General features: G+C 49.3%; 13 protein-coding genes across 13 annotated transcripts; 6 read left to right on the forward strand and 7 right to left on the reverse strand.

The window, feature by feature from the left end:
* Nucleotides 1-62: 62 nt before the first annotated feature.
* Nucleotides 63-2302, forward strand: M430DRAFT_169833 (hypothetical protein). Its single transcript, XM_024863573.1, has 4 exons — nucleotides 63-122; nucleotides 474-811; nucleotides 867-1326; nucleotides 1373-2302. The coding sequence occupies exons 1-4, from the start codon at nucleotides 99-101 to the stop codon at nucleotides 2111-2113; spliced, it is 1563 nt and encodes a 520-aa protein (XP_024718347.1). The 5' UTR covers nucleotides 63-98; the 3' UTR covers nucleotides 2114-2302.
* A 189-nt stretch (nucleotides 2303-2491) lies between these two features.
* M430DRAFT_30055 (hypothetical protein) lies at nucleotides 2492-3841 on the reverse strand (the record flags this gene model as incomplete). The annotated part of the gene is made up of 3 exons (XM_024865928.1): nucleotides 2492-3234; nucleotides 3288-3585; nucleotides 3632-3841. The coding sequence occupies 3 exons, from the start codon at nucleotides 3839-3841 to the stop codon at nucleotides 2492-2494; spliced, it is 1251 nt and encodes a 416-aa protein (XP_024718348.1).
* Nucleotides 3842-4414: 573 nt separating this feature from the next.
* M430DRAFT_125835 (hypothetical protein) lies at nucleotides 4415-5281 on the reverse strand. Its single transcript, XM_024861965.1, has 2 exons — nucleotides 4993-5281; nucleotides 4415-4938 (listed from the first exon to the last, which is right to left on the reverse strand). Exons 1-2 carry the CDS (start codon nucleotides 5265-5267, stop codon nucleotides 4626-4628), a joined length of 588 nt encoding a protein of 195 aa, XP_024718349.1. The 5' UTR covers nucleotides 5268-5281; the 3' UTR covers nucleotides 4415-4625.
* Nucleotides 5282-5540: 259 nt separating this feature from the next.
* Nucleotides 5541-6856, reverse strand: M430DRAFT_125837 (hypothetical protein). Its single transcript, XM_024861966.1, has 4 exons — nucleotides 6599-6856; nucleotides 6376-6538; nucleotides 6110-6317; nucleotides 5541-6056 (listed from the first exon to the last, which is right to left on the reverse strand). The coding sequence occupies exons 1-4, from the start codon at nucleotides 6674-6676 to the stop codon at nucleotides 5573-5575; spliced, it is 933 nt and encodes a 310-aa protein (XP_024718350.1). The 5' UTR covers nucleotides 6677-6856; the 3' UTR covers nucleotides 5541-5572.
* A 651-nt stretch (nucleotides 6857-7507) lies between these two features.
* M430DRAFT_52665 (hypothetical protein) lies at nucleotides 7508-11924 on the forward strand (the record flags this gene model as incomplete). The annotated part of the gene is made up of 2 exons (XM_024868314.1): nucleotides 7508-10382; nucleotides 10567-11924. 2 exons carry the CDS (start codon nucleotides 7508-7510, stop codon nucleotides 11922-11924), a joined length of 4233 nt encoding a protein of 1410 aa, XP_024718351.1.
* Nucleotides 11925-12491: 567 nt separating this feature from the next.
* M430DRAFT_106771 (hypothetical protein) lies at nucleotides 12492-13921 on the forward strand (the record flags this gene model as incomplete). The annotated part of the gene is made up of 2 exons (XM_024861103.1): nucleotides 12492-12741; nucleotides 12789-13921. The coding sequence occupies 2 exons, from the start codon at nucleotides 12492-12494 to the stop codon at nucleotides 13919-13921; spliced, it is 1383 nt and encodes a 460-aa protein (XP_024718352.1).
* Nucleotides 13922-14077: 156 nt separating this feature from the next.
* Nucleotides 14078-14952, reverse strand: M430DRAFT_30060 (hypothetical protein; the record flags this gene model as incomplete). Its single annotated transcript, XM_024865929.1, has 2 exons — nucleotides 14078-14127; nucleotides 14307-14952. 2 exons carry the CDS (start codon nucleotides 14950-14952, stop codon nucleotides 14078-14080), a joined length of 696 nt encoding a protein of 231 aa, XP_024718353.1.
* A 150-nt stretch (nucleotides 14953-15102) lies between these two features.
* Nucleotides 15103-16032, reverse strand: M430DRAFT_36509 (hypothetical protein). Its single transcript, XM_024866941.1, has one exon. It carries the CDS (start codon nucleotides 16005-16007, stop codon nucleotides 15186-15188), a length of 822 nt encoding a protein of 273 aa, XP_024718354.1. The 5' UTR covers nucleotides 16008-16032; the 3' UTR covers nucleotides 15103-15185.
* Nucleotides 16033-17492: 1460 nt separating this feature from the next.
* Nucleotides 17493-21284, forward strand: M430DRAFT_106908 (hypothetical protein; the record flags this gene model as incomplete). The annotated part of the gene is made up of 2 exons (XM_024861113.1): nucleotides 17493-17677; nucleotides 17735-21284. The coding sequence occupies 2 exons, from the start codon at nucleotides 17493-17495 to the stop codon at nucleotides 21282-21284; spliced, it is 3735 nt and encodes a 1244-aa protein (XP_024718355.1).
* Nucleotides 21285-21715: 431 nt separating this feature from the next.
* Nucleotides 21716-23294, reverse strand: M430DRAFT_36512 (hypothetical protein). The gene is made up of 2 exons (XM_024866942.1): nucleotides 23083-23294; nucleotides 21716-23033 (listed from the first exon to the last, which is right to left on the reverse strand). Exons 1-2 carry the CDS (start codon nucleotides 23196-23198, stop codon nucleotides 21851-21853), a joined length of 1299 nt encoding a protein of 432 aa, XP_024718356.1. The 5' UTR covers nucleotides 23199-23294; the 3' UTR covers nucleotides 21716-21850.
* Nucleotides 23295-23522: 228 nt separating this feature from the next.
* On the forward strand, nucleotides 23523-24417 carry M430DRAFT_52670 (hypothetical protein; the record flags this gene model as incomplete). Its single annotated transcript, XM_024868315.1, has 2 exons — nucleotides 23523-23720; nucleotides 23773-24417. 2 exons carry the CDS (start codon nucleotides 23523-23525, stop codon nucleotides 24415-24417), a joined length of 843 nt encoding a protein of 280 aa, XP_024718357.1.
* A 232-nt stretch (nucleotides 24418-24649) lies between these two features.
* M430DRAFT_169909 (hypothetical protein) lies at nucleotides 24650-25584 on the forward strand. The gene is made up of 5 exons (XM_024863574.1): nucleotides 24650-24843; nucleotides 24903-24919; nucleotides 24975-25037; nucleotides 25131-25202; nucleotides 25290-25584. The coding sequence occupies exons 2-5, from the start codon at nucleotides 24916-24918 to the stop codon at nucleotides 25433-25435; spliced, it is 285 nt and encodes a 94-aa protein (XP_024718358.1). The 5' UTR covers nucleotides 24650-24843; nucleotides 24903-24915; the 3' UTR covers nucleotides 25436-25584.
* A 24-nt stretch (nucleotides 25585-25608) lies between these two features.
* Nucleotides 25609-26817, reverse strand: M430DRAFT_60614 (hypothetical protein; the record flags this gene model as incomplete). The annotated part of the gene is made up of 3 exons (XM_024868867.1): nucleotides 25609-26074; nucleotides 26134-26421; nucleotides 26563-26817. 3 exons carry the CDS (start codon nucleotides 26815-26817, stop codon nucleotides 25772-25774), a joined length of 846 nt encoding a protein of 281 aa, XP_024718359.1. The 3' UTR covers nucleotides 25609-25771.
* Nucleotides 26818-27353: the final 536 nt, after the last annotated feature.

A 27353-nucleotide genomic window follows, 5' to 3' on the forward strand; every position in this document is an offset into this window, starting at 1 on the left:
ATCAACATGCGGCCCGGTGTGGACGGCTGCGCGAGGTGCGGACCGTGAGTTGTCCATCATAAATGGGGCGTTGAAGTCTTCTCCGTCTTGAAGAATGTATGTTCTTGCTTGATTCCTTTCAGGTACACGTATAAATCTTTTTTTTCTTGGCTTCTTTCTGCTGCACAGAAGACCAAGTTATGGCCGCAGACCCATCCGGGGAGAGTGATAAGACCACAGCCAGTGCTGGGGTCGAGATCGAGGCCGCGAGTTACGAACTGGGGCAATTCAATGCGAACACCATAGACCCTGAAGCAGAACCTGAACCCGAGAAGCTTCGGAGTCGAATTGGATTGATAGCTGTTCTTGCAGGCGTCTACGTAAGTCGGTTACTGTCGTTTTGACTCTCCAACCTGGCAAACCTCTATATCAAAACACGCCTACCTCCATAGTTCCAACCTCTTATGTCCACTAACCCCTGATATGTATTTCAGCTCTCTGCCTTTACGTCGGCACTGGATCAGACTATTGTAGCCACTGCAATCCCCACGATAACAGCTGAATTGAACTCAGCTGCAGGCTATGTATGGATTGGCGGGGGGTATCAGCTTGCAAACGCTGCGGCAGGTCCAATATGGGCAAAGGTATCAGATATATGGGGCCGTAAACCCATTATTTTGGCAGCTGTAGCGCTATTCTTTGCTTCCTCTATTATTTGTGCCGAGGCCGTCGATATGAAGATGCTCATTATCGGGCGTTCTCTTCAGGGAACTGCGGGGGGTGGTATATCTCAACTTGTCATGATCACGATCTCAGACTTGTTCAGCGTGAGGTACGTTTCGGCCCAAGAACTCAGAGTGAATGAAACCCTCTCATCCAGATAACAGGAAACGACCCCTCTACTTTGGCCTTTTCGAGGTGGCTTGGGCCGTCGCTGGAGGCGTGGGGCCTGTTCTGGGAGGTATACTTACACAGAAGTTGTCCTGGCGATGGGCTTTTTGGATAAATCTCCCTATCTCTGGAACGACATTTCTCCTATTGCTCTTCTTTATGGATGTTCATAATCCGAAAACTGCCGTAGTCGAAGGTTTCAAAGCCATTGACTGGGCTGGAAGTCTCTCTATCCTCGCAATGACCCTCATGGTGCTCCTGGGACTGGAGTTTGGAGGAGCTACATTCCCATGGAAATCTCCACAAGTTCTCTGCCTTATAATCATTGGCGGTTTGATATCCGGGCTATTCATCTTTAGTGAAAAGCGACTTGCTCGATACCCCCTTATGCCCCTCGACCTGTTTAAAAATAAATCCAATGTGGCTTGCCTTGTGTTGTGCTTTATGCATGGGATAGTAAGTCAAATGTGCCACTTTCATGCCCTTTACTCATCACGAATAGGACTATATGGCAGGCGAGTACTACCTCCCTCTGTACTTTCAGTCTGCCCTTGAAGCATCGCCTCTTCGGTCTGGTATTTTAGTCCTCCCAATTACTGTCGCAGAAGCATTAACCGGGATGGCTTTGGGAGTTGTCATTCATCGCACAGGTCGATACCTGGAGTTCCTATACATTGGAGTTGTTATCATGACACTTGGAAATGGCCTCTATATCCTCTTCTCGGCCCATACACCGGTCAGTCAAATCGTCGGGTTTCAAATCGTTACTGGACTAGGTCAGGGAATGCTTTTTGAGGCCCCGCTCATCGCTATTCAAGCGCTTGTCTCTCAAGATGACACGGCGACAGCAACTTCTACCTTCGGGTTCATTCGCAATATTTCAACTGCTCTCGCCGTCGTCTGTTGTGGTGTAATATTTCAAAACTCCATGGACACCCGAGTTGCGAAGCTATCATTGCCTCCGATCAATCTGTCCCCTAATATCACAGACGCGTTGACCGGGGGGCATGCAGCTGCAAATGTCATGATCATCAAGGATATTCATGATGCGGCTCAGAAACTTGCGGTGAAAGAGGCCTTTGCATGGAGTATGAGAAATATGTGGATATTCACCACTTGTATTGCTGCGGTTGCGATTGTGGCAAGTGCGTTTATCAGAAAGGCCGTTCTGAGTACGCATCATGTGGAGACGAAGACGGGCCTCAAAGAGAAGGACAAGGCTGTGGTTCTACCTGCATCCTGAGCAGGACGGCTTAGGCTGGGAGAGGGGAAGAGGGCCATGGAGCAAAGGAAGGTAGAGGGTAGGGGAAAAGGAGGAAAGGGGAAGAGGGGAAGAGGTGCATCGTACTAATAGATGCCCTGAGAACTTTATGTTCATAGGTGCTGATGGTATAATCATGTGCTGGAAAAAAATTCCCAATTCGACTTCGAAATCTATCTACCGAATCCTACTCTTTGCCGACGAGACTCGGTCAACAATGAACCTCTGAAAAATGAAAATCTCTTGTCTATGTACCGCATGCTATGTATCCATGCATCTTAACGCCGCCCAATGCTGATCTGATATACACTTGTACCCCCCGTAACATGGCTCCGCGCCAAAAACATTGTTACCCTATTATTACACTACAGACACCAAGTCGCCAGGAGGGGAGATGACTTTCAATTGGCGCAAAATTGATTGATACAAGAATAGCATGCTCCCGCTCTGTATGCTGGTCCACACAAATCTCGGGCCAACACCCCGGAACCAACCAGCAATGCCCTCCGTTTTATAAATGAGCTTGAGCCCAATTACCACAGAGGATGTATGTAGATTGATTGAACCAGGGCGAGGAGTGTGTGTCGAGGGCGATGATGTAGATATCGACCGAGTTTGCTGCTTCGGATTTGTATTTGAGCGAGGCATATTTTGCTCTTGCGGCACCGCTCTGTGCGCGGGAGTTTGCGTCACAGGCGGTATTGTAGAAGGGTTGACCTGGGTCTGGATCCTCGTCTTTACCACATCGAGGGGGCATGTTATCACACCGGCAAGTCCCCCTGCAGCGGCACCGGTCAGAAGCTCCAAGGGCGTTCCGATGTCCTTACTCCCCTTCCATCGTCTAGCCCAGAGCTGGCCTTGCTCATAGAATGTAAATTGCAAGGCAGAAAATGGCAGGTCGCGGAAAATGGTTGCTTTATATCCGTAGAAAAGAGCCATGAAGCCTTCTTGCTGTATTATTGTTCTGGCGGCATGAGCTGGTCCTTTGTAGTTATAACCAGACTTGAAAAAAGGGTTATTGTAGCGACCCTGGAGCTGCAGGCGAGTTTTGAGGACCTCGGATGGGACATATATAAATGAGGCAGCAAAATCCGCAAGAAATCCTATGAACATGTAAGTATTGCTTCGCTATTGCCAAAGGGATTTGGAACCGTACCACTTGTGAGATAAGCAAGTTCTGGTCTGATACCAAAGTCTATCATATGCCTCTTACTATACTCATAGGTCCCAAAAAATATGATGGTGCCGGGGAAAGATCCAAGCATGGCGGGAACCCACCCTCCGTATAAGCCTCGCCGGATACCCTCTTGTCGTAGAATGGTTGAATATGACGCAGACATTGTCGTGTACTTCGGCGGGATATGGGGGTCTCCTTGTTGGCGAGTCTTCACGGTGTCCAAAGAATGCATCAAGAGATCACCAGTCGTACCACCAAGTCCTCCAGCGATCATCGACTACGCAAATCAGCATTGTACTTCCGGATAGAAATCATCAGCTCACGTGTAGGTAGGGTGGTCGCTCCATTTCTTCATCCGCCTGCGGTGCCATTGTTTCTGACTTGATAGTCTCTGTTCCCAATATACCATCCGCGAAGCTCCCTTTCCCTCCTGACAGTCCATCATCTGCAAACCCAATCTCGTTGCGCTCTTCGCGAGCAGTGCTTGTTGAACCTGAAAAGAACGAATTGGCGACTCGGGAGGCCCAGGACATGGCCCTACCTCAACCTCCAATGGAGTCACCTTCAGGACTTCCTCTTGGAGACGTCGAGGAAAGATACCGAGGTGGTGACAGAGAGCGGTTGTATATCGGATAAAGCACTCATCGGACTTCAATCTTTTCTCGTCAAAGCTCGGTAAGGCAGGCAAGGCTGAAGAAGCTGGAGGCACGTGACGCCGTATGTAAGGTACCCGGGTACCTTGCCTCGTGGGTATATACTCCATACTTACTCCCCGGTGCTTTTCCAAAGTATGAGCAGAAATTAGAATATAAAACACAAGTCACTGAGCTCTCCCCTGTATCTAGGTAATGGACAGGATGGTGTCTCTAAGAGTTCAGGAACAAGCCATCTCAATCACCTTCGGCCTTCGGGAAGAGTAGAACCACTAACTGGATGTATTCCAGAACTGATATCTTGCTTTCCTTGTATCTGCAAAGTGGTGATATTTCATATCTTAACAAGATCTCTGTTCAGGACAAACCACTACAGGCCAACCAACCATGCACCAGCAACCCTTCTGTCTTTCCGGATTTTCCTGCCCGCGCCCCCCCCCCCCACCCCCAAAAAGCGCTTCTTCCAACGCTCCAGAAGCATTATGATATTACCACCCTCCTCAGCCGTGTATGGACCGCCCCCGCGACCTCTGCTGACTTTTCCACACTCCTTCTGACCATCGATGTATTGGGGGCGGATTTTGACCTTTGACCCTATGGACCCTGTATGTCCTGAAGCACGTTACGATTCGGGTGACCCGGTACCCAATTACCCATAAACCCTTCAATCGAAGTGCGGTGCATCCTGTATACGACCTTTAATGACCCTCCTACTGTCTTCGAACTCCCACCAACGTACTGGGCCTCTCCAAGGACGAAGGACATGTGTAACCCTCCCCGTAATGAGATTCATCGATATGGGTCCGTAATGATTGCTGTCCAGGGTCTTCCTTCCATCTTTGTTGTCACCCTCGACCCAAACATGATTAACAGGAATAACAGCGGTTGGATATGGATATGGCGCTTTAGTGATGACTTTGTCGCCTGGTAACGCGATAACCCGTTTTATGCTGAGGACCTCTGGGTGGGATGGGCTCCTACAATTCCATGTCTATGAGCTCCTTGTTCGTCAACCGTGAATGAGAACCTACCAAAATGTCACAATCATCCCCCTCTGCAGGTTCTTGGCAGGATTCCTTTTACTAATCCAGCACAGGTCTTTGGAGAATCCTTCGTTGAAAGTCGGGTTCAAGTACGGGTACATCGACTCTCCGCCGACTTCTCCTACCGCTCCGATATTGTTTTTAAAGAAGATTGCGGCCGGTACCCAGCTCACAATCACGAACGAGTACCATGCAAACCCACGAATGAACGAAGGCGGCGATATGCCATTCTTGAATTTGTTGAAAATGCGGCCGGAGGACATTTTGGCCAGGAAAGGTTGTTTTGGTTCGATCGCTCTCAAAACGTCAAAACTTCGCCTACGATAGATAGCCTTGCGTGCCATCGGTGGATCAGACTCTAGCCTCGCAGGGGACGGGGGTTACTAGATTCTTCACAAACGTCCATAACACATATGAGGATAGGCTTTGTAGCAGGTTATTGCTGAAAGCCATGAATAGCATTTAAAGGTTCGTGCTTCATACATTCCACGAAAGCGTCATCTGCCATCTCTATACGCCTGCAATGCAAACATACACCAGAAAGCTTTTAAATCACCCCCAGGCGCTCCTACATGACCTCGACGTTATTCTCGTCGCTCTCACTCATACTCTCGTCTCCTGATACCTCTGCGTTTTCCCTCTCTCTCTTCTCCATTAGTGCTTGCAATTCGGCATCATCATTCTCAGTGACTGCTTTAGGCTCCATCTTCACAATACAGTTGCCGCCAGCTGCGGCGATATTCTTTTGAATGTCGACAATGGCCGCCTCTAAGGTTTCAATACCCACTGATTTCTCCAAGCATGTACTTGTGAGGACATACAGAGGTGGCGAAACGAGTTTGACCTTGACTTGGTTATCGGGGGTGTTTCTGGCTTCGGCGGTTCGTAATGCAGCCTTAACGGCATCGATCCCCTCGTAGCCAAAGCACGTAACCTCAACATCTGCACGGATCTTCGTGGGTTGGGGTGTGAGACGTTTTCCGATGTAGGACTTCAGCTCCTCCGCCACTACGTCGTTTGGGAATGACACCTCTTGCCACACGTCGGGGTTTCTTCACATAAGAGTTAGCCAAGTGTTCGGACAAGTAAACGGGTCAGAACCTACGTTATTGAAAGCTTGAAGGCATCTACCGCATGTCCGTACTTCTTGTTGAGTGGCCAACCAATGCGCTCGTATAAGTCCTCGATTGGATGTTGGGTCTTCTCCGCAACATGTCGCATGATGGAATGAACCATTTTGCTCTTGTTATATCTCTCCTCACACTTCACAATATCTTCAGGTGACACTCTTCGCTTTGAGAGATCGATGTAGCCTGTTAATTCGTTCTATTAGCAGGAAGGTAATTTCGAGGTACAGATCTTCAGCCGCACCTTTCTCCTTGTCGACTCTGAGAACGACTACCACTTCATTTCGGCCAACTCGGATGAGCTTTTGAATACTTCGAATACGACGTCTGGATAACTCGGAAAGGAGAATCATGCCATCGATGTTGTCGTATTCGAGAAGTTTGACATAGGCACCCATCTCGGCGATCTAACAGCGTGGAATTAGCACAGATTGCCACCACTATCTATGCGCAGAGAAATGCCTCACCTGCTTCACATTCACCATCACAAAACTGTCGATCTCAGGGTACTTCTCTTCATAGAAGCGGCAGTTCGTCAGAGACATGTTTGCGGTTTCTGCGCGACGTGGCGCGTGCTAGTATCGTAAGCTTTAATGGCGCTTCGTCGCTGATAGTCGTAGATTGGATGTTGTAATGTATGGGACACCCTTCGGGGAGTTCAACAGCGCTGTTGAGGAACGTTGTGTGGTGTTGTTGTATTTTACCGTGACAGTCACAATCTTTTGATGGATTTCGGTGGGTTTGGTGGGTTTGGTGGGTTGAAAGGCGGTGGCAGAAAGTTGCCGCGCTAGTGTCGAGCTGCCGGATAGCTGGTTGGTTTTTGTGCTCCGTTGTGGCCTCGTGCTTCTTCTACCTTTGAGAATTTCAAGCTTTGTCTGAAAGGCCGCCACTTCTCAGTCAGAAAATGGCATCTATGCGCTCTAGATAGTGAACTGTCGCTATGGTGGTTAGCCTTGCTAGCAGCCCACACTATTCAAGCTTGTCACTCTCTAACACGGTCTCTTCATTCACTCAGAGCTCTACTGCCAACATGAGCACCACAAATGCTTCCGTGTTGGCTGTGGCCACATTAGCAGGAAAGATGGATGAGCAGTATTCTGGCTCTTGGTTTGGCATGGTGGGCCGCCTGGTTCTCTTCCTCATAAATGTCGTTCCTGGAATACTTTATTGGCTGGTTACATTCACCACAATCACAATGCCGTCGTTCCTGTTTGGTTTGTTCTCGACGAGTCTTACCTTTACCATGAATGCTACCACATTGTAAGTACACAAATGTGTGACTTTTTAGCTACCCGACTAACGGCGATTTAAGGATGTTAATTGTGGTAGCTCTTGTTTCGACTGTGAGCTGGTTCGTCCGATATCGATTTCTCAACATGTATGCTCGTCTGCCGCCGGAGCCGCAGCGCAAGGAACCCCAAATAGACCTATATCCGGATACTCAGGAGGGTGGTTCTAAGTCAGGCTTTTCTAATTACTTGGACGAATTTCTGAGCGCCATTAAAGTGTTTGGGTATTTGGAAAGGCCGGTCTTCCATGAGCTGACTAGGACCATGCAGACGAGGAAACTCATAGCCGGGGAAACCCTTAATTTAGAGGAAGAAAAGGGCTTCTGCTTAGTTGTAGATGGTCTGGTGGAAATTTTCGTCAAGTCTTCTAGGGAGGCGAGCGAGTCTGACTCTAAAGCGTCACCCTTCCCTGACAATTCCTCTGACAGTGACGATAATCAAGACTATGGGAGTGGACATCAGGGGTACCAGTTATTGACCGAGGTCAAGAATGGAGCTCCGATGTCATCCTTATTTTCCATCTTATCTTTGTTCACTGAAGATGTCAAGTTAAGGCATACCGAAGATGAGGAGGTCTTCGAATCTGGTGCTGCGAGTGCTGGAGGTTATAGCAATCCACGTTTTCCGCAAAATGCTGGATTTGGTTTCACCAACAGTCATGATACGCCACCGTCACTACCAACAAGCCCAATCTATGGGGCCCCGACTCAGAGTCGCTACCCGACAACCCGAGATCGTCGCTCCTCAACAATGGCAAGCTCGACAGCAGGTGGAACATTACCGCGAGTCCCTCCCTTATCTCTTGACCCGTCGCCCGGCGAATCGAACAAGCGACCAGAACCACGAAGAACTAAGACAAACTCTGCACATCCAGATATCGTTGCCAGGGCCACTGTTGATACGACAATTGCAATAATTCCCGCCAGCGCGTTTCGTCGTCTTACTAGAGTGTACCCAAAGGCCACTGCGCATATTGTACAGGTTATCCTGACCCGGTTACAAAGGGTTACGCTTGCTACGGGTCACTCTTACCTTGGCTTGACAAGTGAGGTCCTACGTACAGAAAAACATATGAATAAATACACAACTTATGAATTACCAAACTTCCTCCGTGGCGATGCCTTGGAAAGATTGAAAGTGAAATTCATCCGGGAGAAAGAAAGAATTGGGTCTGAGGACAGTAGCAAAGGCATTGCTCTACACAATCCTGGAGCACGTCGACGCCGAAGATCAAGCACAAGTCTTCGCAAGGAGGCTACCATACACGCCTTGTCAGCCAAGATATCTCCCGCAGTATCAGCTGCTACGTTTGATGTATCGACTCTACGCGAATCTGGCGCTAGTCCCAGTCCTGGGGATCTTCTCACGAATATTCAAACATCTCGTGCAGGTGGTCGGAAGGTTGGCACTAATCCCAACCAAGGCTCACAGAGTCCAGAGGTGTGGCATCACGACACCCAAAGCCCACTTGGGCAACGAACATCAAGTCCTTTTGGTACCCCGGTGCGTCCGCGTTTGATGCTTCACCATCAGGAGTCGATTGATGAAGATAGCCTTTTTCGAGTCTCAATCTTGGAGTGTATTTTCAAGGCTATCGGCCTAACCAATACAAAGATTGCACTAAAAATGTCAGATTCCGCAGAAGCTTCGCCAAGGTTCGTTTCCTATGATCAAAAACGACAAAAGGCAGTTTTCAGCAACAATGCTTTTGGCTTTATCGATCCTTACGAGGCCTCTGGGGATGGAGATACTGAATCAATGACTTCTGGAGGCACTAGTGCCGGTGGTTTTCCGAGTACGCAAGGTCTTGCAAATGAAATGAAAGATGAAGTAGAGATAGTGTACTTTCCAAAGGGTTCTGTTCTTGTCGAACAGGGCGAGCGAAATCCTGGGTTATACTACGTTGTAGATGGATTTCTGGACGTTAGTGTTCCAGTCGACGAAAGGCCTGATACAACCGTTTTGGGACACTCATATCGACCATCGACTTCCAACAAACACGTGGAAGAGACACGAGGACCGTTCTCTCAAACACGGCCTGGGCCATCCCGTGCTTCTGGCTCAAGTGGCACAGACGGGAGGAAGCGAAAGGCCAAGGGTCGGCAGAGCTTGGCGTTGATCAAACCTGGAGGCATTGCTGGCTATATAGGGACTATTTCTTCCTACCGTTCCCTCATAGATGTTGTTGCGAAGACGGACGTCTATGTTGGATTTCTACCCCGATCGTCTCTGGAGAGAATAGTGGAAAAGTACCCGGTAGTTCTACTGACTATGGCGAAACGTCTCACGAGTCTCTTGCCCAGACTTATCCTCCATATTGATTTTGCACTAGAGTGGGTGCAGGTCGATGCTGGGCAGGTGATCTATCATCAAGGAGACGAGAGCGATGCGATCTACATTGTCCTCAATGGCAGACTTCGACTAGTCTTGAATAAGGAGGAAGCTGGCATGAGAGTTGTAGGTGAATATGGCCAAGGGGAAAGTGTTGGCGAGCTAGAAGTCATGACCGAATCTGCCCGTCCCGCCACTCTTCATGCAATTCGGGACACAGAGATTGCAAAGTTTCCCAAAACCTTGTTCAACAGTCTCGCTCAAGAGCATCCTGGGATCACCATTAAGATCTCGAAGATCATTGCATCTCGCATGAGGGCCCTGGTAGAAGATCCGGTTTTCATCCAAGGAGAGGCCAATGGCGCCACCAACCCCAAAGTATCATCAACGGTCAATCTCCGGACTGTCGCCATATTGCCAGTGACTGCTGGAGTGCCTGTTGTCGAGTTTGGCCATCGATTAATGAATGCATTGACCCAGATCGGGGCAACAAACGGAGTTGCATCACTCAACCAGGCAGCTATCCTCAATCATCTTGGCCGGCATGCTTTTAGTCGCATGGGAAAACTGAAGCTATCCCAGTATCTTGCTGATCTCGAGGAGAAATATGGGCTAGTACTATATGTTGCTGGTAAGTCGGTTTTCTTAAATCATATGTGTTGGCAAATGATGAGATTTTTTTAACCCAGACTTCTTCCATGAAGACTAAAACTTTGCAACTCTAATTTTTTCCTGACTGCCACGACTATAACTCTGTGTTTTACTTTTTCTTTTGGAAACTGGTTTGGATCTGTTAATGACTGATCGAATTGTAGATACGAACGTCAATTCCCCCTGGACGCAAACTTGTATCAGTCAGGCCGATTGCATTCTACTTGTTGGACTGGCTGATGGCTCGCCTGAAATCGGAGAATACGAGCGATTTTTACTTGGTATGAAAACTACAGCAAGGAAAGAGCTTGTATTATTACACGCAGACCGATTCTCTCCTCCCGGTTTAACACGAGCGTGGTTACGAAATCGAGTTTGGATAAATGGAGGTCATCATCACGTACAGATGGCATACAACTCAGTGCCAGTGCATCCGCAGACCCGAAAATTTGGCTCTGCGTTGAAGCAACGAGTTCAAGTCTTGCAGGCCGAAATCCAAAAGTATACATCGCGTAGAGTTCGACAAACTCCGCTCTATTCGGCTGATACGCCATTTAAAGGTGATTTTCACCGAATCGCAAGACGTCTTTGTGGCAAGTCTGTTGGACTTGTTCTGGGTGGTGGAGGCGCCCGAGGAATAGCGCAGATCGGTATCATTAGAGCCTTAGAAGATGCTGGGATCCCGATAGATATTATCGGAGGTACTTCGATCGGAGCTTTTATTGGTGCATTATATGCCCGAGATGCAGACGTGGTTCCCATGTATGGCCGCGCAAAAAAGTTTGCTGGTCGAATGGCAAGCATGTGGCGGTTCGCTCTCGATTTGACATATCCATCAGCGTCATACACCACTGGCCATGAATTCAACCGTGGCATTTTCAAAACTTTTGGGAACACTCAGATAGAGGATTTCTGGCTCGAATTCTACTGCAACACCACAAATATAAGCAAGAGCCGGTCTGAAATTCACACCAGTGGCTATGCATGGAGATATGTGAGGGCGTCCATGTCTCTTGCAGGATTACTTCCACCACTTTGCGATGAAGGGAGCATGCTCCTTGATGGTGGATATGTCGACAATCTGACTGTTTCGCATATGAAATCCTTAGGCGCAGATGTTATATTTGCTATTGATGTTGGAAGTCTTGACGACGATACCCCTCAGAACTTCGGGGACTCCTTGTCTGGCTTCTGGGCGTTTGCAAATCGATGGAATCCTTTCTCCTCATTTCCAAACCCGCCAACACTGGCCGAAATCCAAGCAAGACTAGCATATGTATCCAGTGTTGATGCCTTGGAAAGAGCAAAGACAACTCCCGGATGTCTCTACATGCGACCTCCGGTTGATGAATACGGCACGTTGGAGTTTGGGAAGTTTGACGAGATTTACCAGGTCGGTTATAAGTTTGGACAGGCGTATTTGGCGGAAATGCGAGACAAGGGCGTCCTTCCGCTAGTCGATGAGACGGAGGAGAAGAGGGCTTTGCGGAGGACTATGGCTCCTCGTAGGGCGAGTATATAGGTGTGCGGCGTACAAGATCTGGAGTTTTAGGAGGGTGGGCACAGCAGACCGGCGCTTGGAGTCCCCTGGGCATCTTTGTATATCTGGTCAGGCCCAACGATGTACATACGACACACGATTACCCACTTAGATTTCTTTAAAGGCACTTTACGTCCTTGATAGGTACGTTCTGTGGCAAAGATTGACCACTCAATCCGAACCTGTAGCCATTCTGTCTGTCCATCACGGCATCTGTGATAATATATGTATATACAGTTCTGGATATACACACGATACATGATACATACCTATCTATGATGATACATTGATACCTACATCTTACAAACTGGAATCCGGCGCTGATGCTCTGCGTCGGCCATATCCGATGGCTGGCCTTTCCTAAAGCGGACAAGTGCCAGTGAAGCCAACCGCCCTGTGATACAGTAGCTTCGAAGTTATCGCTCCAGGAAACAAACAATTGATATCAGGTTGGGGTAATGGCATATAAGGGTCCTCTTTGCCCCTTTGCATAGTTAGAATTAACATCCCTTTTGAGATCCTCAAAAGCCCAGACACAGCCGTAGGATCATGGCAGCCCACACTGCAGGCCGGTCACTCTTCTTAGGGACTTTCATTCATAGTAACAGCTTGGATGAGTTGAGCTATCTGCACAAGACAGCAGTCTGCGTTGACGAGAAAGGGGTCATTGTTGCGCTAGAGACCGATTGTGACCAGACCAAAGCTGAAGAGACTCTCTATCCTCAGCTGGGCTGGTCACGTGGAGATGTCACCGTACGAACCGCCAAACACGGACAGTTCTTCTTTCCAGGATTCATAGGTTTGTGTTGTCCTCTCCTTTCCCCGAGTTTTGCTGATTCCTCCCAGATACCCATATCCATGCCTCTCAGTATCCGAATGCTGGCATTTTCGGCAAATCCACCCTGCTCGACTGGCTTAACACGTACACCTTCCCCATGGAAAGTAGTCTTGCCTCTCTCCCCAAAGCCAGAAAAGTATATACTCGCTGCATCCAACGAACCCTTTCCCATGGAACTACCACGGCCTCATATTATGCCACCATCTCCGTGCCATCAACCAATCTCTTGGCAGACCTCTGCCTCTCTTTTGGCCAAAGAGCCTTCATCGGCCGCTGCTGCATGGACAATATGTCCCCAGATTTCTACCGCGATGTCTCAGCTACTACCGCTCTAGCAGATACGCGAGCAACCATCGCGCATATCGCCGCCATCGACCCTACCAATGCTCTCGTCACACCCATTCTGACCCCGCGTTTTGCACCCAGCTGCACAAGCGAGCTCATGCACGGCCTCGGCGCGCTGCAAAAGGAGACTGGCCTCCCCGTGCAGACGCACATCTCGGAGAACAAGAACGAGATCGCGCTCGTCAAGTCCATGTTCCCGGAACATGCATCATATGCGCATGTCTATGACGACCATGGCTTGCTTGGGCCTAAGACGATCCTGGCACATGCGGTGCATCTCTCTGAAGAAGAGGTAGAGTTGATCAAGAAGAGAGAGTCGAAGATCAGTCATTGTCCGGCGAGTAACTCTGCCATTACGTCTGGCACGGCCAAGGTAAGGAAGTTGTTGGAGAAAGGGATTGAGATCGGGTTAGGGACGGATGTGAGTGGTGGGTACAGTCCCTCGATTCTTGAGGCCGCTAGGCAGGCTCTCCTGGTCAGTCGCCATGTGGCGATGGAGGGAGATGATAATTCCAAGTTGAGTATCGAAGAGGTCTTGTATTTGAGCACCAGGGGAGGCGCGCAGGTTGTTGGGTTGGAGAAGAAGATTGGAGGTTTTGAAGTAGGGATGGAATGGGATGCGCAGTTGATTGGTTTAGGGCAGGTGGAAAGTGATGAAGCTGATCTCGGACCCGTTGATATCTTCGGGTGGGAGAGTTGGCCAGAGACGATCGCAAAGTGGGTATTCAACGGAGATGATAGGAATACGCTTGCTGTCTGGGTGAAAGGAAGGCTGGTCCACGAGCGGAAGCTTTAGGGCGTATTTTGGGCGAATTGAATGGATTTTATATGCAACTCTCTGTTAAAATAGACCTTTCTGTCGCTGGGGGCTGAGGGAGCTAGATTAGACATGATCATACTTTGATAATTCTCATAGACAATTAGAATTTGAGCACCTACAATTCCATCCTGTTCACTCCTTGACTCCGTTTTCCGTAACACACGGCCGAATATACACCATCCCTAAGGCATCCCAGCACAGTTCCCAACATGTTCATAATTATCCCACTCCAGCTCACCATTACAAAACGTCCTCCCACCCCACGCCAAATGTAACTCTCTAATCGTATCATGATCCAGACACTTTTGAACCCTCCAATTCCTCAACATCGTCTCGACCTGCATGCGCCTCTCAAACTTACACCCCGCACTACCCTCCCTCAGCATGCCCAGCAGCTCATCATAATCATCGATGCGCTTCTCATCCCCGCTCGTCTTGCACCGCGCGATACCTATCAGATCCGACCTCGCGATATCCAAGCTCAGACGACGAAACGCACCATGGCGCGTCCGCGACGCTAGCAGCCGGAGCGCTTTCGGCAGCAGTTTGCACAGCGAGATGGAGAGAGATAGCGAGATGGATGTGATGAGCCGGCTGGGGATCTGTCCCATCTCTTTGAGCGTCTTGATTAAGCTGTAGGGCGTGTCGAAGTGGAACGTGTTATGCTTCCAGAAGAGGGCGCGCGTTTCCAAATTGATCTGGCGGCAGACTCGCGCGAGGGAGAGGGAGACGACGCCATTCTTCTCTGAGCTGGACGGAGAGGAGGAGGAGGAGGAGGAGGAGGACGCGCTCGAGGGGAAGATGCGCAGCTTGAACCGTTGGCGGCGGATCTGGTTGGCCGGCGGCTTCTTGTGATGGACGATGGGGATCGGGACGGGCTCGATGTATCCTGTTGGTGAGATGAGGACTTCCCAGTAGATTATGTCCCGGAGTTCGCGTGGCAGGTCGAAGAACGAGGTGGGCATTGGTGGTCTTGAAGCTGTTGATCTCTCCCTGATCTCCTCCATGAGGTCCTCGGTGAAGCGCGCGCGAAATATGGAGCACGAGCACGGCCCGTTCCTGGTCTACCTTACTAGCGCAATCATTGAGACAAGGGCTCCTAAAGAACTCCACAATCTTCTCCTCGCAGAACTTCAAAGCAAGAGATTGTTGCACGTGTGGAGATGATATCTTTGTTCAATACGGAGTATATCCAGATGGGTGCATATTTGAATCTCGGTCTAGCTATCTCACCCCTTCCCTATGCATTGCCATCACCTGTAGCTTCATCACTCTCCAAGAGTCCAATTGTCTGCATCTCATCCAAGATCAAGTTCCCGCCCCAATAGACCTGTCCTCTCCATTTTTGGTGCAATTCCTGAATGGTGTCTCTTGCGTCCATACACACGGCTTCTATAGGAATGGTGGCATCGTTGTGTAATATGAGTCTCCTCTTGAACGCGTTTGCTCTGGATGTTTCCTCCAATGCGAACAAAAACTCACCGTATCGTAGAGCATTCCTTGACCTCACACTACCTCTTCCCCCCAACATAGACAACCTAGCCCGCGCGATGGCTTCTAAAGACTTCCGGGAGAGCACTAGATCCAGTCGCTCGAGCGAGCTACGCGGAGCGCTTTGGACGAGGCGCCGAAGTGCCTTTTCAATAACTTCCACGGCGTTGCCTTCAATTGTGCAAATAGAGATAGAGAGCGAGGTGATACATCGACTGGGTATCCGACCCATGTCTCTGAAGGAGTGTAGGAGGTCAACTGCTGAAGGGAAGAAGAAGGTGTTTGATTTCCAAAAGAGCTCAGTGGTTTCGAGGTAGATTGTTCGACATGTTCTCGGGAGCGAGAGTGAAATGAATTCTGGCCGGGTTCCCGTGAGAAGACAAGAATCGTGAGTCTCGGGATCTTTGATGGCAAGGTAGAATTGAGGACCTGAAGGCGAAGCGCTTCTGGGGAATTGGCTGTAGAAGGCGACACTTCGACTGATGGGCTCAATGCATCGTGTCGGTGATACGAGGCAGTACGACCAAATGTGGTCTCGGAGCTCTCTTGGGAGGTCGAGGAGAGTAGCCATTGTTGCTTGAAGGATACGATATTTCAGATTTCGTAGGATCCTGCCAGCTAGTCCGCCTGGTAGTAGTGATTGTCGATTAGACCAAGAGAGTAATGCCCAAGTTGAAGGCCGACCTGACACGGATGGTAATGAAATTGATTGCTCTGGAGTTGAGTAAGAGTATGTAAACTGTGATTGAGGACCGTATGTGATACAACCATGGGTGAGGATTGAAGGTTGGATATTGAATATTGAATATTGAATAGCCAACAATGGATCACAGGTCTCTGCAACCAACAGTCTAGGCCGAAAAGAGGTATCTAGGGCTGCGGGAAGGAGGATGTCTAAATAGAGCTACCCATATGAAAGGAATTACCTAGTTATTTCAAGGTTCTTTGTTAAAGTTCCCCTTTGGTGTCAACTAGTTGGCGCTGGATACTTTAAGGCTTACCGCACAAGGTCTGACTCCCCACAAAGGTACATCTTCTTTATCTGTAAGGAGGTTATCACGTAGAATCGACCACATCAATCTCCAGTGCTCTCCCTCTTTACTGAAACCGAGGGAAAGCAGGTGTTGGGTCACGTGATGCTACCATCCCGGAATGACAACCTCCAACTCCGTCGACGTCTCTTGAGAAGTAGACACTGCAGGACACTTCATCTCCATTATCTCTATTATCTATCCAAACCTTCAATAGAAACCATCCTTACTGGTCTGGCTGACTACTACATCCCGTTCTCGGAGTGCCTAATACCCATTCTGTTCCTAGTCGGCTATCTTACCAGAGGAGCGAGTGCGTTTCAACGTACCGGGTGTTGCACTTCGATTCGACGAAGCTATAGCTCACCAGCGACTGTTGTGGGTGCAATACTAAGTAAGTTACATAACAGCATATGCGCCCCGATCATGGCCAAGTCGACTGTCATATTAAAGAGATCAAACTTCATCAAACTTTTCCCTGCGCCAAGTACACCCTGGTAGGCGCCACGGTCCCGGGGGATGATCCCCAGCCAATACCAGATGCGTTCGCGTCGTGAAGTCAGACCTTGCCATGTTTCAATCGCATCTCGAGGGCGCTGGAATCTGAAGTCTGAGCGTAGCATGGCGGATCTGCGTTTCTTGTTCTTTTTCCGTTTCCTTGTTTCTTTTTGTGTTTCCTTGTTTCTTTTTCCATGGCCTGGTAACCAGTCAAATGGCCTTTGTTCCACGTTGCAGGCGCCACCCGTCAACCGCCTCTCTATACCTTCAGCAAGAAATGTCTTGAAGTACCCCCCACGAGGCTTTGCTTCCTATGATTCACGCCCTCCCCGCGTCATACCAGCATTCCTTTCTTGTCGTTGATAATTCACTCCATACTTTACTTTATTTTAGTTTATTCTGCCCTACTTTCTATCCTCTTGCGCGGACAGATCTCTGGTCCCTCGTGCTACTAGTCCTACAGTCGAACTCATCCCACACGATTCCATGTCACGATAGCCTTTACCTCTCCTTGGGAAGGCTGCATCATGTCCTCCGCTACGCCTACCGCCGCGAGCCTTTCGCCAACCTCGACCAATATTCTTGGTTCGGGCCAAGGATCACAGGGAATCAGCTTCGTTGCGTTCATTACTGCTCTGATCTCCTCCTTGGTGATCTTTGGCATACAGCTGCTAGCTTTCATTGCACTCAAGGATAAGCTGGCGCGTATCTTGTAAGTGCTCTCCGTGGTTCATTCAGCATAAGGGTCCTCTCCACTGACACCTTTCAGCAAACCCAAAACCTACTTAGTACCTCCGCGTGAACGAACAGAACCACCTCCGAGAACCCCATGGGGCTGGCTCTCTGCGATCTTTCGATTCAAAGACAGAGAGATAATCAAGAAATGCGGTCTTGACGCGTACTTCTTTCTTCGCTACCTACAGACCCTCCTCATTATCTTCGTACCCCTCGCCATTGTCATACTGCCGATTCTCCTGCCTATAAACTATATTGGAGGTAGAGGAAGTGATTACGCGCGAGAGTTTCCCAATAGCACAAGCAGCTCTGCTACGGCGAACGTCACTGGAATGGACAAGTATGCTTGGGGAAACGTCAGGCCAACACACACCCACCGGTACTGGGCACATTTGATACTTGCGCTTTTAGTCATCATCTGGGTCTGTGGTGTATTCTTCACCGAGCTGCGGGTGTACATCAAGATTCGACAGGACTACTTAACGTCGGCCGAGCATCGCTTGAGAGCATCAGCAACCACTGTATTAGTGAGTGCAATTCCTCAGAAGTGGCTCACAGAAGAAGCTCTGAGAGGATTGTACGACGTTTTCCCTGGAGGAATTCGGAATATATGGATCAATCGACGTTTCGATGCATTACTTGACAAAATTCATCAGCGTGATGATATCTTTAGGAAGCTAGAAGCTGCGGAAACTGAACTTATCAGGAAGGCAAAGAAGGCTCATAGGAAACAGCAAGCCAAGGACGAAAAAGCTGCAGCATCCCTCACGAAGGAAGAAAGGGAACAGAAGACCAGGGAGGAGAACGAAGTTGCCGAGAGACTAGCACAGAGTGGCGGGGTGACTACTGGGGATCCTCATCACGTCCCACATACTGTTGACGACGTGAGGGAAGAGGAATCCGAGATGGAGAGGCAACATGAAAAACGGCAAATTAGCGGCAAAATCAAGATAAATGCCATCGGCGGGGGTCTAGCAGCTGTAGGTCAAGGCATCGGCAAAGGCTTGGGGGCGGTAGGCAGGACCGGAGGTACGTTTATAGGTGGTGCTCGCAACGTCGTCGGTGATATCAATAATCAAATCCAAACAACGAACGGATTCGTGAATATTGATTCGCCGGCAATCGGAGACGATGAGTATTACTCTGAAGACGGACATGACCGCAGTCCCACTCCCGTTGGTTTTAACGGTACTAGAACAGATGACAAAGACACTGGAGACAAGCAACGCCAGCATCGAGCGAACTCACTTGCATCGACGCAGGATAGTCGTCGCGATATGAAGTTGCCTGGAAACACGGTCCGAAGAGCTACTTATGACGAGTTTGGTGGAGATGGCGCCTGCGATAGTAATGAAGCTAAAAGCTGGTGGAAATTCTGGAAACCTCCTTCTGGTGGATTTGCGTCGCCAGTTCCAATTGGCTATATGAATGATGGCGAATCTCAATTTCAATTGACTGAGGTTGATCAGAAGAGACCGGTCTCAAGAGAAGGCCGAAAAACACAAGCGAATCGGAGCGTATGGGCGAAGATCAAAGCCGCCATCTTTCCCTTTCTTCGCAATGAAGATACCCCGCCACAAGAATACCCCTTGGCTTACAATCCGAACTACGATGAGCATGCAGTCGGTGCAGCTTGGGAGAAGTACCTGAAGGAAAAGGATCGACCGACTCATAGACTTGCCAGGTTCAGCTGGACTCCTGGTTGGTTACCCGGGCTTCCGTTATTAAACAAGAAGGTCGACACTATATATTGGTGTCGTGGGGAACTGGCACGCCTTAATTTGGAGATCGAGATCGACCAACAGCATCCCGAGCGGTTCCCACTAATGAATTCGGCCTTCATCCAATTCAATCATCAACTTGCTGCTCATATGGCCTCCCAATCTGTTACGCATCATGTGCCCAGGCACATGGCGCCACGCACGGTAGAAATATCACCCAACGATGTCCTTTGGGACAACATGTCCATCAAGTGGTGGGAGGCTTGGCTTAGACTTGGCGCTGCCGTTGTCTTTGTTTCCTGCATGGTTATCATGTGGGCCTTTCCTGTTGCATGGACTGCCTCCTTGGCCCAAATTTCCTCGCTGGCCGACAAATACAGTTGGCTTCACTGGCTCAACATGATTCCAAAAAGGGTTCTTCAGGCTATTGCTGGTGTACTACCTGCTCTCGTCCTGACCATATTGCTTGCGATTGTCCCTCCGATCTTAAGCGGTGTGGCATTCCTTTCAGGAGCACAGACAGGGATGCAGCAGCAGAGATACGTGCAGAACTTTTACTTTGCTTTTTTATTCGTCCAAGTTTTCCTTGTTGTCTCCATATCTGGAGGTGCATTCGCAGCACTGAGCTCTGCCAATAATATCACCGCGATTCCAGATACTCTAGCCACTCAACTGCCGAAGGCTGCCAACTACTTTTTCTCCTATATGATTCTTCAAGCATTGTCTACAAGTTCAGGGACCCTTCTGCAGCTGGCAACCCTCATATTTTGGTTTGTCCTGCCGAAATTCTTCGACAGCACTGCTCGAGAAAAATGGAAACGTAATACGGATCTTCCGAACGTGACCTGGGGCACATTCTTTCCCGTCTATACTAATTTTGCATGCATTGCACTCATCTACTCTATAGTGGCGCCCTTGATCATAGTCTTCGCTATCATCACCTTCGCCCTTTTCTGGCTTGCGAACCGTTACAATATGCTCTACGTTTTTCGATTCCAGTTGGACACGGGTGGACTGCTATACCCTACTGCTATCAATCAAACTTTTACCGGTCTCTACGTCATGGAACTTTGCTTGATTGGTCTCTTCTTCCTTGTTCAAGATGCGGCAGGAGATGCGGCTTGCGTGCCGCAGGCGATCATCATGATTGTCGCTATGTTTCTTACGGCGCTCTACCAGATTCTTCTTAATATAGCATTTGCCCCTCTCTTTAATCATCTCCCCGTCACTTTCGAAGATGAAGCTGTCCTCCGCGACGAAGCTTTTGAAAGGGCGCAAGCTCGTCGTCTTGGTCTTGATGATGAAGAGGAACCCGCAGCCCCGCCTAGTGGACCTGATATTGAAATGTCAAAACTCAGCAAACCGCCCTCTAGGGCGGATAACGCTGGGCAGTTCAATCCTGCCGCTATGGTTCAGGGCGATGATTCATGGGCAGCACACTCAGAACGAGCCTTCCGTTCCAAGGCTCTGGGTCGAAATGACAGCAATGGCGCGAATGAAGACGAGGCGACCGCGGCTCAGCTCTTGCGAAAACACAAGCATAAAGACATTGATACTCAGAGAAAGATTGCGGATGCACTTTATGGAGGCTATCACGACGAAATTGAGGACTTGACGCCTGATGAAAGAGATGTTCTCGTTAGGCATGCTTTCCAACATTATGCGCTGAGAGCAAGACGACCGACTGTATGGATTCCCCGAGATGACATTGGGGTCAGCGATGACGAGATAAGGAGAACACGAGAGTTTGCTGATACAAATATTTGGATTTCTAACGTTGGCGCTGCACTGGATGCAAAGTTCCGAGTTGTTTATGGCAGGAATCCGCCCGATTTCTCAGAGGTTGATTTGATCAACCTGTGAGGCGAATAGCTAAGAGAAGAGGAATGCTTAGGATGAAAAGTTCGCTCTGTTACGATTGTATGATTTTGCATTTAGCGGCGGAGGTGCTGGTTGGGTGCATTGCGTTGTATTGTGCTGCGGTGCGCACACACGTGGGATTTTAAGATACCAAAAGAAGTAGCAGCATTAAAGAGAACGTTCACTTTACTCATTCACCTGTTATTCATATGTGATCTTTTATGATGTATCTCATCATCAATATTTTGTATCAGGCAAAAAGTCCGCGTTCAGGACTCACCTATAACGTTTTCCAGCCGACTCCCTCTCCTGATCATTCCTCTGCCCTTTGTAGCACGTCCAATGATTATAGGAGCACCAAGCATCTGGACGATGATAGTCCTCACGGCTACGTTTCTCACCAGTTGGGTTGGCAGCTGCTCAATGATAGTACAGGAAAATCTGGCGTGCATGTAATCCACTTATGGATACAGAGGCCCCCGAAAAGCTCTTTACTTGGGGGTCTGTAATTACAGGGTTTGGAGAACCAGTAAAACTACAATCACAGTAACCATATTCCCTTCCATTATTCAAGTACCCTTTAACCTTCCCCAACCTGGATCGACAGTCACGATTCCATCATCATCAACAACCTTTCCTCTGTCCCATTCCCTGCCTTCTCCACGCCTCGCCCACTTTACGTCCTCTTCCGTCTTCTCTCCGCCCTTCTCCCATTTTCTTATTTCATCTTCCGTGAAGCCTGCAGCTCTCAATCGATCCGCGCCTTGCTGCTTCCATTTCTGACGATCCCGCAATGCCTCCAGCGCTTGATCCCAGTCATTCTCCTCGTCTGGATCAAGCTGTACGTCAACGCTTGGATCATATGTTGCAGAAAACCGTGCGTCGATGCCAGAACCCAGGGATAAGGTGCCTCGGCCACGAGACCGTACTTGAGGGGCTGGTGGTGGTTGTGGACCAATTATCTCGTCCAGTGGGTCTGAATCGTAGTCTGGCTTCTTTGGTATCTTCTCGTTCATCTCTGAATCTCCATCTTCAACCGAGGGAGAACGTCGTCGGTGTCTGTGGGATCGATAAGACTTTTCTCTGTCCGGTTCTGGTGATCTCGACCGCCTCCGCTTGGAAGATCTGTGATGATGTTTCGATTCCCTATGTCGATGCTCTCTTGGCGAACGTGAACGTGAACGTGATGCCCTCTCTCTATGGCCATCCCTGTGCCTTCTTCGATCCCTTGAGGTGCTTCTATGTCGTTTTCTGTGCTCCCTATCACCTTCTCGGTCGTATGAGATGCTCCTTTGAGACCTCCGACGACTGCTATAGTCTTGGTGTTCCTCCGTCTCTTCACTGCTCTCCCCACGCTTCCTGTGACTCCTGGATCTTCCCCTATCTTCCCTGTCCTCGTCCCTGATCTTGCGTTCACTGCTCTTGTGGGCTTCGATTCCTCTTTCCGGCTCTTCACCAGAACTATTCGCATGCCTTGATTCCTTATCATTCTTCTTCGGATCATCAGTCTTCCTCCGCTTATTCGACCTGCCTCCTAGAATAGCTGCGATGTCTCCCAACTGCCGTCTCCTGATATCGCCTCCGCCTATTCGACTTGCCCGCGCTTCACGACCCCCGCTGCTAGTAAGTCCTTGAAGTCGAGCACGGGACTCTGCAGCTTCTTTTGCCAATAGAGCTGCGTTGTGGCTATCTGCATCCTTCACGATATTTCGCAAGAATCGTGTATTTGGTTTAGGCTTATTAGCTGGAGGTCTACTTCAAATTAGCCGCTAATTGCTGTATGTTTGAGGGGGCAACACACTTGGACTGCTTAAAAGCTTCTAAGCCCATCGAAGAATATCTGATCGAGGTCTCTTTCGCATCTTTGGCCAACAGGCCTGCGACGTAGTCATCCGTCAGAATGTCATCATTCGCCATGGCTGGGTTCAACTGCTTGTTGAAGAGCTGGCAAATGCAGAATCAAGAACATAAATCAGTTCCGAGCAAAAATTTGCATATTTTCAAGGGATAACCTGCCAGGATTGTAGGAAGAAACAACGACGGTTGTCGCATTCGATGCGAGTTCAATTTCGCCGCTGCTTACCGCACTCGCATACCTATTTAGGCAGTCGCGAGGCGGTGTAACATGGCAAAATCGGAAGTAAACAAAAACATCTTATTGTCAAGACTTCTGGACGCGACTTCTCAAACATTTACGAAGAAAGGCCGCGGGCGCGTATATTAGACGTCGCCGATAGGAAAATGGCACGATCGCACAAAGACGTCTTGGAGGAACTTCTGAAATCTCAAAGCTCCAACGAATTATCCATCCTGAAGCTCAGTGAACCAGTCTCTGGATCTCTCAAGCAGAATCAGGGCGAGCGAACATCAGATGTTTCAGCAGACGCTTTTGAGAACCCAACTCCAGCGAGCCTTGAAGCCGACCTGGCTCACTACAAGGTCTGTTATATTCTACATATCGCTGGGCTCATTTACTGATGGACGTCGATAGGAACTGTTCTCCAAGCTCCGCTTCTCTTACCTCGAACAAGTCACAAAGGAGAAATTCATACGCGCTATTGTCGGCGACCCGCCCCTTGTAGTTGAACATCAGGAGAATGTCGAGCTTGAGGAAACCCTTGCTACCTCTAAAGCCGCGCTCAAAGCCCAGAAAACAGAAGTAGCGGAGCTGGTCGCAGAGCTAGAGAAGAAAGGTCGGGAGTTGTCGCGCAAGTACGAGTCTGTCCAGTTACAAACCACGCAACTTCAAGAATTGCCAGAGAGGATTGAAGGGCTCCAGTCCAGCATAGCCGAGTTGAAAGCAACTCAACAACCAGGATCGAATCCCACACTGAATTTACCGCTTGAGAAGACATTGTCGTTGGTGGAAGAGCGGGAGAGGGAAAGAGATGAGCTAGACAGGCAACTAAAACAGTTGCAAGTGCTGGTTCCTAGAAAAACCAAGGAACTGGAGAGGCTGAACGCTGAATTACAGCCTTTGGAGGTGAAGAGGCTTGGGACCATGGCTACAGCGCGAGAAGCGAAGAGGAGGAAAGAGGAAGCGCTAGGAGGCGTGGGAGATGACTTGGAAGAGAGGGGAAGATGGTGGAGGGGTATCGAGAGCGGCCTGAAAGGAATGCTGGGTGTCGAGAATTGATGTGTATGGAGTAATGATTGACGATTATATGGTTATACCAAAGGGGTCGGGCGGGGTCTAGGCGTTACCTGGAGTTCGATGAGATGAGATCTCATGGGAATTTTAATGTTATGTTGACGTCTTCCAATACAACCTGCAAATCTCGTGGTAGCCTGGACTCCCAAACTTTGCATTAGTAAGAGTACATTCTTAAGAATTGGCAATATATTTCAATGAATTAATTACTTGTATTCGACCGTCCTGAGCCTGAGCCTGGAGAGGAGGTCTGGGCATCCCGTCTCAGCCTCGCTAATCTAAATCACGTGGTTGACCAAAGCCCTAACCCTTCACGCAAAATTCACGGCGCTAAGGAAATGCTAATCGCGAATTCCAGCCTCCGCGACTAGAGACCATCAACGACAAACTCGACAACCCACGGCCGACGAGGTTTGTAATGTTCCGATAATATTCTTCTCGAGATCTTCTACTAACACTCTCACCTGCAGTTCCTGAATCAAAATGAGTACGTTCCTGGCGAAAACCTCGACTTCGAATCGACGAAACTGACAATATCACAGCCAAGGGAACTTCCAGCTTCGGAAAGCGCCACAACAAGTCGCACACCCTGTGCAGACGTTGCGGTCAGTTAAATCGATTCCCCGGGGAGTAGATGGGCGGTGGCGGCGCAGTTGGGGAACCAGGAAGAATCAAGGGGACTGACATTCACCATCCAGGACGCCGATCCCTCCACATCCAAAAGCACACCTGCGCATCATGCGGTTACCCTGCTGCTAAGATCCGACAATGTACGTTCTTTTAAACCCACGAAAATGCCAGCTTGGAATATCAATGGCACAGGAGGATGGGGCATTTGGGCTAACACGATATCATAGACAACTGGAGCGAGAAGGCCAAGCGGAGAAAGACCACTGGTACCGGACGTATGCGCCACATGAAGGGTGTCCCAAGAAAGTTCAAGAATGGCTTCCAGACCGGTGTACCAAAGGGATCGAGGGGACCAGCCGTCAAGGCCGAATAAAGGATGCATCTGTGGAATGTTGCGTGATTTGGGAATGGCAGCGGATTGCTTATGATGCTAAGGGCATATGGTCGGTCATACTAGCAAATGCGATCAATGGCACTCAATTGCAATGGCACTTAATTGCAATGGCAGCGTTCTTAGGTGCAAGTCTTGTGAAGGTGTTTTTGCGTCTTTTATTCAAGGACGCAAAACAATATGATACAAAGCCAGGGCAGGGTACGCTTTCCAATGGATACAGAGCAATTCAGAGGACATTTCCAAAGAATGTTCACACTCTAGATTGGCGTGAATCGACTCAAGTGTTGGCGAGAGTGAGCAGGGAATGTCTTGCGTCTATTGTCCTCTCTCGAAGACTTTCACCCCACCATCCCCGCCTACAAAATACAGCAATTCCTTCTCCTCTACCCTTTGCTGGGTACCTTGGTCCATTTCCCCTGTTTGGTTTCCGGCTGTAATTCTCACGACGCCACTGACATCCCTTGCCGTCCCTGAATCCAATAGCCTTAAACTCATGATGAGATCTGCCTGATGGGCCATCCCCAACAAGAATGCTGCATGATCTGTTTCCAGAGGTGTCTGCTGGACTGATACCAGAGGGGAGTCTGCCGAGAGAGTCAAGACTGTTGCGTGGACATGCTACCACGATCATCAGCTACTTCCAGCAGAAAAGAGGGATATTGAAAGAGACCACCTACCTCACGCAATCCCAAAAGCATCTCCCCCAACCCCACAGCGTCAACCCGATCACCGCCCGTTGCCAACACCAGATCCAGTTGATCCACAACCAGTAAAACCCTGCCTGCATCCCCCAACGACTGGATTGCCTGTTGTAGCTCTCCATACAGAGCGGTCAAGTCTGAACTGTTGAGAATCTTCTCCCCGCCTCTGCCAGACAATGCTCTCTGCTTCGGCAAGAACAGTCCACTCAGCCCGTCCACGAACGCAAACCTCTTCTTCGCAGCCAGCTTATCAAGATCGAGACCCTATACATGACCAGGGAACATTTCAGCCTTGTCTCCCCATCGAAGCCCTCTCCCCAGAAAATGCCAGCACAAAGAAATAGATTTGAGAAGAGTAAAGTGAGAGAGAGAGAGAGAGCAAAGGAGAATAGGAAAGCCACCTACCAAGCGCCTAGCATTCTCCTTCCAGAACGCCAGATCCCGCATGAAGCTCACGAGCAGGACCTTGGTATCCCCATCCGCGGACGCGTTCGAGGATGCATCCGGGCCCAGCAGCGCGCGGTGCAGGAAGCGCAGGACGAGCCAGTTGGAACTCGCGCCCAGCACGCTGGTGAGCAGGACCAGGGAGGCTTCGGGGGGGAGGGCAAGGTATGGATCCAGGAGAGGAGGGATGCGCGACGATACCGACGCCGACGACATGTTTGTTTTCTTTTTCTGGCGGATTTAATTGCTATTCCTTGAACTCTGGTCGGGGCGATGAAATAATGGCAAGACGGCGTCGCGGAATGGAAGATAAAAATAAATAAAAATGGATTTTTAGAGGGGTGCTCGACGGCGCGAGGTCCACCTTTCGAAATCCGGTACGGTTTGTATCGACATCACTCGTGCAGTAAACCCCTCCCTTTCTTATAACTGATTGTTCTGTTTCGAGTGAAGCCAGCAGAAGAATCTCCATCGTACATTACATTCGCATCGATGATGGGTTATAAGTATAACAATAAATAAGAGCACTCATGCTCTTCCTTGCTGCAGCCCAGATTTTGCGTCGGGTCTCGGCGTCAATAGCTATAATGTAGTTGAAGAGATGCTTGACGTTCAGTTCTACTACCTAAGATCTCGTTTTCCCTTAAGTTCATGATTGATTAATCTTGCTTCTTGCTATTTCATTACTTCAGAGCTCAAGACGCCTGGGCTACAACCATACCCTTCAGGACTGAAAAGACGTGGGAGTACCC

The sequence above is a fragment of the Amorphotheca resinae genome (genome assembly GCF_003019875.1).
Source record: "Amorphotheca resinae ATCC 22711 unplaced genomic scaffold M430scaffold_10, whole genome shotgun sequence".
NCBI classification, from domain to species: domain Eukaryota; kingdom Fungi; phylum Ascomycota; class Leotiomycetes; order Helotiales; family Amorphothecaceae; genus Amorphotheca; species Amorphotheca resinae.

What these genes read in the sequence shown, in the direction of transcription:
- M430DRAFT_169909 (XM_024863574.1), top strand. An exon ending in CACCCTGTGCAGACGTTGCG is followed by an intron (nt 25,038 to 25,130) that starts GTCAGTTAAATC and finishes TTCACCATCCAG; the next exon opens with GACGCCGATCCCTCCACATC. An exon ending in TGCTGCTAAGATCCGACAAT is followed by an intron (nt 25,203 to 25,289) that starts GTACGTTCTTTT and finishes ACGATATCATAG; the next exon opens with ACAACTGGAGCGAGAAGGCC.
- M430DRAFT_36512 (XM_024866942.1), bottom strand. Translation starts at nt 23,198, where the DNA reads ATGGCGAATGATGACATTCTGACGGATGACTACGTCGCAGGCCTGTTG. An exon ending in GAAGCTTTTAAGCAGTCCAA is followed by an intron (nt 23,034 to 23,082) that starts GTGTGTTGCCCC and finishes AATTTGAAGTAG; the next exon opens with ACCTCCAGCTAATAAGCCTA.
- M430DRAFT_125835 (XM_024861965.1), bottom strand. Translation starts at nt 5,267, where the DNA reads ATGTCCTCCGGCCGCATTTTCAACAAATTCAAGAATGGCATATCGCCG. An exon ending in GGGATGATTGTGACATTTTG is followed by an intron (nt 4,939 to 4,992) that starts GTAGGTTCTCAT and finishes ATGGAATTGTAG; the next exon opens with GAGCCCATCCCACCCAGAGG.
- M430DRAFT_169833 (XM_024863573.1), top strand. Translation starts at nt 99, where the DNA reads ATGTTCTTGCTTGATTCCTTTCAG. An exon ending in TCTTGCTTGATTCCTTTCAG is followed by an intron (nt 123 to 473) that starts GTACACGTATAA and finishes TATGTATTTCAG; the next exon opens with CTCTCTGCCTTTACGTCGGC. An exon ending in TCAGACTTGTTCAGCGTGAG is followed by an intron (nt 812 to 866) that starts GTACGTTTCGGC and finishes TCCAGATAACAG; the next exon opens with GAAACGACCCCTCTACTTTG.
- M430DRAFT_36509 (XM_024866941.1), bottom strand. Translation starts at nt 16,007, where the DNA reads ATGGCTACTCTCCTCGACCTCCCAAGAGAGCTCCGAGACCACATTTGG.
- M430DRAFT_125837 (XM_024861966.1), bottom strand. Translation starts at nt 6,676, where the DNA reads ATGTCTCTGACGAACTGCCGCTTCTATGAAGAGAAGTACCCTGAGATC. An exon ending in TGATGGTGAATGTGAAGCAG is followed by an intron (nt 6,539 to 6,598) that starts GTGAGGCATTTC and finishes CCACGCTGTTAG; the next exon opens with ATCGCCGAGATGGGTGCCTA. An exon ending in GCCTTCAAGCTTTCAATAAC is followed by an intron (nt 6,057 to 6,109) that starts GTAGGTTCTGAC and finishes TCTTATGTGAAG; the next exon opens with AAACCCCGACGTGTGGCAAG.